This window comes from Thalia democratica, chromosome 1 (genome assembly GCF_965202585.1).
Source record: "Thalia democratica chromosome 1, ktThaDemo2.hap1.1, whole genome shotgun sequence".
Lineage (NCBI taxonomy): Eukaryota > Metazoa > Chordata > Thaliacea > Salpida > Salpidae > Thalia > Thalia democratica.
In genome coordinates, this window is record NC_139165.1 from 75523641 (window position 1) to 75534207 (window position 10567).

The 10567-nt window shown below is 26.3% G+C and overlaps 1 protein-coding gene across 1 annotated transcript; it reads left to right on the plus strand.

Annotated features, from left to right (window-relative positions):
* The first annotated feature begins 265 nt into the window (after positions 1-265).
* LOC145829690 (DNA-directed RNA polymerases I, II, and III subunit RPABC3-like) lies at positions 266-7435 on the plus strand. Its single transcript, XM_082937586.1, has 4 exons — positions 266-320; positions 442-540; positions 4896-5045; positions 6864-7435. The coding sequence occupies exons 1-4, from the start codon at positions 285-287 to the stop codon at positions 7029-7031; spliced, it is 453 nt and encodes a 150-aa protein (XP_082793712.1). The 5' UTR covers positions 266-284; the 3' UTR covers positions 7032-7435.
* Positions 7436-10567: the final 3132 nt, after the last annotated feature.

Genomic DNA, 10567 nt, shown 5'->3' on the forward strand with positions numbered 1-10567 from the left:
TAAGTGTTTAACTGAATCATACTATATGTTTTTAACTAATATTGTAATTGAATTGGGAAGTCTTTTTACAAAAATACATTTTAGAAAGTTTTCAAATTAAAGTAGACCTTTAAAAAATTAAAGCTGAATCATAGAAGCTTAAACTTTTTGTAGTAATAGCTTTGAAAGTATTCTATATGATTATTTTTTTGTTAAATTTTAAACGTTTTCTATCACTTCATTTTATATATATGCTTAAATTTCATTTATGTGCTTTTTCAGATATAGATTATTTGAAAAATAAAATGGCTACAATCTTCGAAGATATTTTTGACATAAAGGTAACCTAATTTGTATTTTACTTTAATTTAATATTAAAAAAAATAGTTTAAAAAAATTTTTACTTATAAGTTTTTAGATCAATTACTATAATAAATGTGTAATATTAACTCTTTTGTTTAGAATGTAGATCCAGAGATGCGCAAATTCGATCGTGTCTCAAGGCTTCATTGCGATTCTGAGTCTTTTAAAATGGACCTTATCCTTGATGTGAATACTCAGGTTATACACATTTCATATAACTGTTTTAAAAAGACTTTAACTACCTTAACCTTGCTTTGCATTACTAAAACTTTGACTAAAGCTTATATAATTTAAACTGGTTTTAAAGTTTTTGAAATTTTATTGTGATAAATAAAAATAAAAAAGATTAAAAAACTTAAAGCTTCACTGTTCTAACTATGTCTTGTTTTTATAATTATTTAATTAGTTTATCAAAACCTGAGATGCCAAAAATGTAGTACTTGAGCAAAAAAAAGGAAAATTTAGACTAAAATAAAATTGGAATTTGAGAAACTTTGAACAAAAATCTCTGAAAAACCACTAATTATAAGCAATTTTTGATGTTATATGATAAAATTCTGACTAGGTACAAAAAATCTATTATTTAAAACTATTTTATTTATAAGAAAACACATTTATAGTAGCTTTACATTATCTTTTCAATGTTGTTGTACCACTTGAAACAATGTTTTACCTTAAATTTAATTTTATACTAAAAATAAACCAAATTTGTTTGCTAAAAATCCTGAAAGAAATTCAGAAACTTTTGGCTACCCTGGTTTATACAGGTTTTATATTAATCTATTGCTTAAGTTTAGAGCTTTGTAGCAAAAGTAAATATTTAATAAAAACAAAAAGAAATTATGCTGGGTGCAACATACTCATGATAACTCAGGCTTGTTAGTAAAATAACTTGAGATGACTCAGACTGGTTTAGTTTTTAATGAAAAATTTTAAAAATGTCATTCCAGTTTTTTTTTAATGATCTTAAATGAAATTAAGTTGTTTCAGTTTTAACATTTTGATATTTTATAACAATTTTGTTCAAAAACTAAATTTTTTATTGAGTCAAAAAAATTTGCTCTATTTTTAAATATATTTAAACTGTTTAAAAAATCAGGATGAGTCAAGATAGTTTTAGGTCACTTAGATATTTTTGTGACTCAAAAAGTGGCAAACCTTCATATGTATGTTTATTTTAAGTGCTGTTTACACTAAAAACCATTTGGTTTGTTGATCTATAGTATTATTCAAATAAGTTTGTAAACTGTGCTTTAAGGGCATAGGGGGGGGGGTAAACACCCTTTTTTGGTTTTTTATCTTATTTTATATAGTTTTTACTAAGCTACAATATGCTTTTTACAGATTTTAAAAATTCAAAATAATTTTTGAGATATAGTCGGTCAAAGTCGGAGGCAACAATAGGAATCTTATGGGAGGCGCAAACTAAAATGACAAAAATAGACTATTTCACTAAAAATCTATCTTCTCCTAAGTTTTTTGAGAAAACTACCTCAAATTTTCAGGAAATATTCCTTGATATATTTAGAAAATTCTGTCAGAAGGAATTTTTAAAAAAATTAAAAAATAAAAATTTTATATGAAAAATAAACAAAAAAAAGCAATTATTTTTTAGTTCTTTTGATATAAAATTTTTATTTTTTAGTTTTTTTAAATTCTGTTCTGACAGAATTTTCTAGATATTGCAAGGAACATTTCCTGAAAATTTGAGGTAGTTATCTCAAAAAACGTAGGAGGAGATAGATTTTTAGTGATTTCTAGTTATTTGCTGTTTTAGTTTGTGCCTCCCATAAGGTTCCTATTGTTGCCTCCAACTTTGACCGGCTATATCTCAAAAGTTATTTTGAATTTTTAAAATCTGTAAAAAGCATCTTGTAGCTTAGTAAAAACTATATAAAATAAGATAAAAAACCAAAAAAGGGTGTCTACCTCCCCTATGCCCTTAAGCTTTTTAAAATAGGTATATAATTCTGCTATTTGTTTTTAGTATTGAAATTTTTCTTTATAATCACTAAAGAGTGTTTAACTATGCACACTAGGTTTTTGTTCAAGTATGATTATTGACTATATATTTTCGTAGTCAAATTATTTTGTTGTAATTTTTTCAACTTACTGTTTAAGCCCATTAGTATTTTAACTTATCTTACTTGAAGTATTAATAAACTGTTTAAAAAAAAAATTGTGTCAAAAACTTTCTAATAACATAATAAATTCTTACTTTGTTAACATTTAAATTATATTAGTTAAGAAATTAAGAAGGCAACTTTTAATAAAAAAACTACTTTTATATAAAATTCATTAATTTTATAGTTTATTAATACTACTTTTTTACTAGATTTTTCAACAGGGATAAGATAAATTAAAATTTTAGTCCGATTTATATTTTAATTTCCAAACATTTAAAGAAATAATACATTTTACATTCATTTGAACGCAAAATATGCGTTGTTATTTCATAAGTTTAAACTCACTCTTATTTATTACAAAATTGTGTAAATAGAAAGTTCAGATGCAAGTTATTTTTAAGAATTAGTTTAAAATTTCTGAATTTTTTTTTTTCAAACTATAAATCATATATGACTTCAAATTTCGATTCAGTATATATATTATTATTACTATTTATTTAACTTTTTTTTATACGTAAATATTATAATTTTTAATTTCTTTAAATTTTTAAACTAATTGAGTGTTTTAAGTTCTTTTTTTTCACTAGTACAGTTTTATGTAACTTGTTTTGTCAAGTTTTATGAATTATTGTACAGTAGACTACCGCTTAAGTACGCACTTTTTTTGGTACGCACCCCGCCTTAAGTACGCACTTATCCAGAAAGACAAAATCAAGAAACCATTCTCATTTCAGCATTGAAAATCCTAAGAAGTTCCTCATATTATCACGGGAGACATATGTTGGCTTCAGTGGTGCAACTTTACCTTTATCCCTAGACTTGTTCCATAGAGTCATTTTCTGACGCTTTCCATTCATTTTTCTAATTTTCTCTAAATTTTTCTAATGTTTCTAATTTTTTTTATTCAAAAAATTTCAGAATATCTGCAAAAGAAAGGCTAATTTTAATGTGACATAATATAAAACTAGTAACAAAACAAAATATGGAAAATATGGCTTAATATTCTTTTTTATATCATTGACTGACATTGACTTTCTATATTAAATGTATGTATTAATTATGTAGAAACTTTTTATGGAAAAAATAAATCATTTTAAATTCTATTAAAAAATTTTGCAGATTAGAATTATGCATTAAATGTTAATTAAAATAAATAGACTTGTTTATTTGCCTTAATTATTTGGTGGCTAGTTGTAAGAAACAAAACAAACAACTAAATTTCATATTATACTATGTCGTCAAAAAGTACGCACTACCCGTGCTAAGTACACACTTTTTGGTCGGGTTCAATTTGCGTACTTAAGCGGTAGTCTACTGTAGTTTATAACACAAATCACTTAACATTATAACTACCAGCTGATTTATCTAAACAAGATTAAAGTACAAAAAAATCAGATAAAAATAACTAGCACTTGCTAAAGAGTGGCCATGTTTCCAAAAGCAAAGAGTTTTGAATATGTGATACATAATTTATTGTTTTAAGGCCATAGGGGGGGGGGTAGGCCATGTTTTTTACAAGTTGATCTTATTTTATAGAGTTTTTACTAAGCTTCAAGTTGCTTTTTACCGTTTTTAAAAATTCGAATTAGTTTTTGAGATATGACCGGCCAAAGTCGGGCCGCATAACAGGTTCCTTATGGGGAAGGAAAAACTAAAACGGCGAAAAAAGACTAATGCATTCAAAATCTATCTCCTGCTTCGTTTTTTAAGCAATCTTCTTCAAACTTTCACAGTCTATTCTTTATACAATAACAAAAAAACGTTATTTGTGACTTTAAAAAATTTCAAGTAAAAATACCTTTTTTTTGAAAAAAAAATTTTTTTTTGATAAAAAATCAATTTTTTTTTGTCATAAAATTTTTATTTTTTAAATTTATTAAAATTCACAAATAACGTTTTTTTCTCATAATGTAAGGAACATTTCCTGAAAATTTGAAGAAGATTGCTTGAAAAATGAAGGAGAAGATAGATTTTAAAGCCCGTTTTTAAAAACTCGAGAAAAACGGCTTTAAAGTTACCCTTTATAAAGACAATTCTTTATATAACCGGTCATAAAAAAAAAGTTACTTAATATTTTTAAAATCTAAAAAAAGCATCTGAAAGATTATGAAATTTACTATAATATAAGTCTATATGTTATTTTTGGTCAAAAAATGGCTTCTACCCCCCCTATGGCCTTAATTAAAAATATCATGCACAAGTAGTCTTGTGACAATTTTTTTAAAAAAATTTGACAATTATGCTGTAGTGAAGGTTTGTCAAAATGCTAATGTTGCTATGCTAACTGTACACTAAACACTTAACAAATGTTTGTTTGTTTTAAATTAGAATTACACACTTGATTAAATTTTCTGAACAGTTGTAAATTATAATGGCAAGCCTGCTTTTGTGTAATAGTTTTAATTTGTTGTATTACCATGACGACAGCTGTACAACTTGGAACTGGGTGACAAGTTCAGGTTGGTATTGGCAACAACTCTCCACGAGGACGGGGGCCCGCAGAACGCAAACTACAACCCAATGTGGGACGACAAGCCCTCCAGGGCTGACCAGTTTGATTACGTCATGTACGGAAAGGTTTGTTTTTGTTGGATGCAAACTAGTTGCTAGTTGCGTAAATTCAATCTTATATTTTTTGATAAACTTAAAACAATGACCACATGTAATTAAGTCCCAGGGCTTTGAAACAACCTTGACTCCCTTAAACATGGTCGATTTCATACTAAATATTTACATTTAAATTTTTTATTGAACTCACGCTTTTGTTTAAAAAGTTACATTTAAAGTTTAAATAATTGTTTGAACAACATGGGTTCATTTTAGTAAATTTTAAGAAATAGTGTTTAGAACTGTGTTATGTAATAGTACTTATGTATAAAGATTTCAATTGCTATTCTTTTTTAGTGTTGAAATCTGCCACCTTGAAACTAGTTCTACTTAAATATAATAACTGCTGATTCAGTGCTGCAAATAAACTTTCTTATGACAATATAATCAATTATATTATGTTTAATATAGTACTAGGTTATAAACTTGTTGTAGCTTGTTGTAGAATAGCTTAAGTCAATTTATATTTATATGTACTTTAATATATTTTTCAATCTATACAGGGTTACTACTTTACCTGGAAAAACCTGGAATTTTAGAATTTTCATAAAAACATAGAATTTTGAACAAAAATCACTAAAAAAAAACTGAAAAAACCTGAATTTTAACAATTTTCACATGATTAGTAGTAAAATTTGATTTGACTCAAAAAATCTGTTATATAAAAAAAAAAATTTGGTCATTATGAAAAAAAAATTTTTAACAAAAAAACATATTTAAAGTAGCTTTACAGTATCTTTTCAATGTTTTTCTACTATTTAACACAGTTTCTTACCTTAAATTTAACTTTAAACTAAAATAGACCCAAATATATGTACTTTTAAAAACCTGGAAGAAATTTGGAAAACCTGGAAAAAATTTAGATAAAACGAGTGGCAACCCTGTATATAGTTATTGTTCTATGCAGTTGATTTTAAAAACTAGAGTACTTCTGTATGAAAAAATAAAAGCATGCTCAGTCCGAATGCTGCACATAGATCCTTTAAATCTTCAGTTTTGTTTTTTTAAGATCTCAGATGTGTTTCGTAAAGAGTGTTTATTAGGGTGCTTGTTAAAAATTCCACCTTTTAAGTTTTCAGCTCAGTTTTTTTAGTTCTAGCAATTATCACAAACAACCTTGTGAAAAGTTTAAGCTGATTTTAAATACTTTCAGGCTAGCACTTTCTGGTTTTCTGAAAACAACCCCATTGCAAACTTACGAGATCAAAAAGTTGTGACCTTAGAGTTTTTAGATGACAATTGTTTTACATGTGGCAATTATCACAGAAACATTGTGCGTGATTTAAAATTATTTAAAGGAAATTTCACGAAGGCAATATTTAACTAAAAAAAAAGTCAAAAAAAAACCAATGAAAATAAAAAAAAAACCTCCGCGATTCTTTCTTCAAGTCGTTCTAAAATTGGCATAATGTGTTTTTTTAACTTGCACTAAAAATGTTTTTAATAAAAAGCAAGTACTCGCGAAACAGGCGTGCTGTTGTTCATGTTTGAAAAGCGGCAGAGTCAAACCTTTTCAACTTGTCACTCACAGCAAAGTATGGCGCAATAAACGACCAAATATTTTATGCTAGAAACTTATTTAAACAATGTATAGCTTAGTTACCTTATAAACTCAAAAACAGACAATAGAAAAACAGCAAACCACTGCATAAAACTCTTAAATACAGTAAGCCTCGCAAAAGTTATAATTTATAAATAAACGTTTTTACGTGTTTAACCACAACACTAACTTGATTTTTGTAACCTCAAAGTATATATTATTGATGATCTTTGATAACTCGAACGCAGGTGTACAGGCTGGAGGGCGACGAGCAGGTGCAGGAGCTGTCGAGCCGCGTGTCGGCGTACGTGTCGTTCGGCGGGCTGCTGATGAGGTTGCAGGGCGACGCCAACACCCTAGTGGGAATATCCATGGACCAGAACATCTACTTGCTGCTGAAAAAAATCGCCTACTAGAGAAGGAGTGAAGGAGGGAGTTCGCGCGTCTCGTTAAGTTTAATTTTGTTGAGTTTTGTGTGAAACTTATTTTCTGACAACTTTGCGGTAATTTTAAATCTGATTTTACTTTTTGGTAGCTCACGAGTTTGAATTCCGACTTTGAATTTTTACGTTTCAATGAAAAATTATAACTTAAAACATGTTTTGATTTAAATTTTATAAGTATGGATTAATTAGTTGTAAAATTCGACAATTGTAATTTAAAAATTCGGTAGAATTTTTATTTTTGAAAAATAAGTTTTTAATTGTTTTAAGTTTTGAGAGTTTTAGATTTTTATTGTTTTAAATGTAGATAATTTTTATTCTTAGATAATATAAAACTCTTTTAAACTTTTATATTTTCTAAATAAAACGTTTCATACTGAACATTTTTTGCATTACTTATCTATAAAAAATAAACATAAGTTATTAAAGTAATTATCAATATTTTACTTTAAGCATATAAAAATTAAGTAAGTATTGTAGACAAACGTGTAAAAATTTTATTTATAAATTATAACTTTTGCGAGGCTTACTGTATTTAAGAGTTTTATACAGTTATTTGCTGTTTTTTATTCTCTGTTTTTGAGTTTATAAGATAACTAAGCTATATATTGTTTTGATAAGTTAATAATAAATAATAAAATTTTGCTAATTTCAAAATATTCGGTAACCCTTTTTTATAAAAAGTGATGTTAATAAGTTACAAAAAATGTTAGAGTAAAAAGCCTTCTATGCAGATAACTGGATGATTTTAATTTACTTATTGAAATTATTAAAGTATTTTTTCTTTTATTGAAGCCTATTATGGTTTTTAAAAAGTCACATAAGTAATGGTAAACTGACATATACTATTATTAAAGGACAGTTTAAGATACTTGAAAAAAATTTCTATAATTTTCTGCTTTTGTACGATAGGTGTATCCTTTCACAAAAAAGTTTTGGACGTTTTAATCTAATTTTTATTATTTACGTACAATTTAACCTGGAAAATTAGTGCAAATATAGCTAAAAAGATCTCGAATTTAACAGTTTTTTCTTGAAAAATAATAAAATCCTAAATTGTTTGATTTAATTTCAATTTTATATGACTAAAAATACTTACTAAGATTTTTGTTCATAATTGAGAACTATAAATAAATCTCTGTAATAGAAAGATATGATGTAAAAAAATTATTTAAAATTTGCCAACGGTAGAAATTTATTCGGTTTTGCTATATTAATTGTAGAAATATTGTTTGGTTTAAAAAATAAACCATTGTTACAACTAAACATTAGTTTAAAATTAGAAACTTTGAGTTTTACTATTATTAAATTTTTCTATACCATTTAGAACTAAGTTTTTAAATTTTGTTGATATAATTTCATCTTTAAATGTTCTGTACATCTTTGATAAAACTTCTTTTGCACAATATGCGATGCTTTTTAGTAAGTTGTACTTGATAATCCATACCTTTTGTTTTGACTTTATAAAGTGTAACAAAAGCTGTCAATGTTATTACCAAATAAAAGTTTCTAAACATAAAAGTTTTTATTACATCATTAAAAGATAATTGCTTATTGAACCTACTAACATTAACGATTTGAATCTCAAAGATAAATAAACTAACTTTTATAAAATAGTTCTAATAGTTTATTATAAATTTTAAGTTTGGTTTCTCATTTTAAAAATGTATGAATTGGTTGAAAAAAATTCTTCGTACATCCTCATATGAATCTTGATTTATATTAAAGCCACAAATGTATATATATTACATATTCATTTCATAAGAATAAGATGAACTAGCTAATTTACTACTCTCAGTTGCGGACGAAGTATAAAAAAAAACTTGTTTTAATATATCCATAGTAAGACTTAAATTAACTTCTAGTAAAAAGGCTGTTTCTAACTGTTATTTTTTAATAAAGATCTTAAAAATTAAGTTTTTTGTATTTTAAACATATGAACATACATGTTATAGCTTTTGAAAAATGTTGATGCAAAAAATTAATGAGTAACTTTTTCTGGTGTAATGGAGTACGAGTTACACTGCTGTTCCATGAAGTTGGATACTGAATTATGTAGAATAAAGTTACAGTTGGGAGAAAATAAGTCTGATGAAATATTTTTTATGCTATGTTCAGCTATATGTACACTGAGTTCGAGCAGTGACAGCATTCTAGACCACCTTGCTAACATGTAGACATTTTGTATCACTTGTTGTTTATTGTAAAGTTCTATTTAGTTTTTTCAATTTCTAATACGCAGTTTAAAGTACGCAGTATATTTAAAGCCCAAGTAAATTATTTTTAGTTTAATTTATAAACTATAAAGTATCTTCCTCTTAAAATTAATTGTGATGTAAAAGCTTTGACCACATTTAAAGTAATTTCTATAGTTGGTGTTTTTTATACATTTATTAGTGTTTCTACCTATTGTTTATATAAAACAAGTTCATTCATGTCATGCCTAGTTTTACGTAGAGTAGCCCTAAGTGTTATTTAGTATCAGTATTAGTAAGGTTTATATTTCTTATAATTTATAGTGTGGTTGTACACTGCACTATATGCTTACCTACATTTCTATGTGGGTTACACCGGTGCATACCATGTTCAAAAAACATAACAAAACCTATTTAATTATTATTTACTTAAGTGCTTTCGACCAAGGCTTATTTAAAAACTGTATCTTAGTAAATTAAACAAAACTAAAGCTGTAATTAGTTAAGAAAAAAATTGGTCAGCACGTTCCAAAAAATTTAAAAACTGGCTTTATGATCTTTGGCAAAAACCTACGGAAAAACATTTTTCTGAGGTTAGGCTACATTTGCTTAACAGTCATGTGTGTGCGATTAGTTATAATGAAGATTATGTTTCAGTATGAAAGCGGAGAACTCTTTTCAAGTATTTCTGTGGTGTACGACTCGATAACCGAATGGTTCCTTTGTACACCAGGTCCTTAGACCAAACTTTTTGAGCCTTTTTTTAGTCGCTCAACACACAATTAGTATTTTTTTAATATACATATTCTGGAAGACTTGTACATTAAATCATTAAAGCCCAGTTTATGTAAGCAGAAAAAAATCATTCGTCACCACACTAGACTTCGAAAATTTTTATACAAAGTAATTTTTTAGTAAATGTTCTTTAAATACTTAAAAAAGTGACATTATTGTAAGTTTTACCTGTTTATAGTTTAACATTATAACAAAGTTATTTAATCAAAAGTAAAAAAAAACTTAATTATGAAGTTTTATAAAATAAGGTGCTCGGCTAATAAAGTTCGGATCATTCAAATTCTGACAATTTAAATTCTTTAAAAAAATGTTCAAAGGGTCACCACTCAAAATGTAACACATATCTACAAATAATAAAAAAATCGTACGTAGGTGTAAAAAAAAAAATTGTTAAAAAATAACTTTGTTAATTACTGAAAATGCCTATATTTTAAAATTTATATAGCCATATCTCCAAAAGTATTTAAAACTTTTACAGGAAAAAAAAAGTATTAATTAGACCTAGATACGCATTTAAAT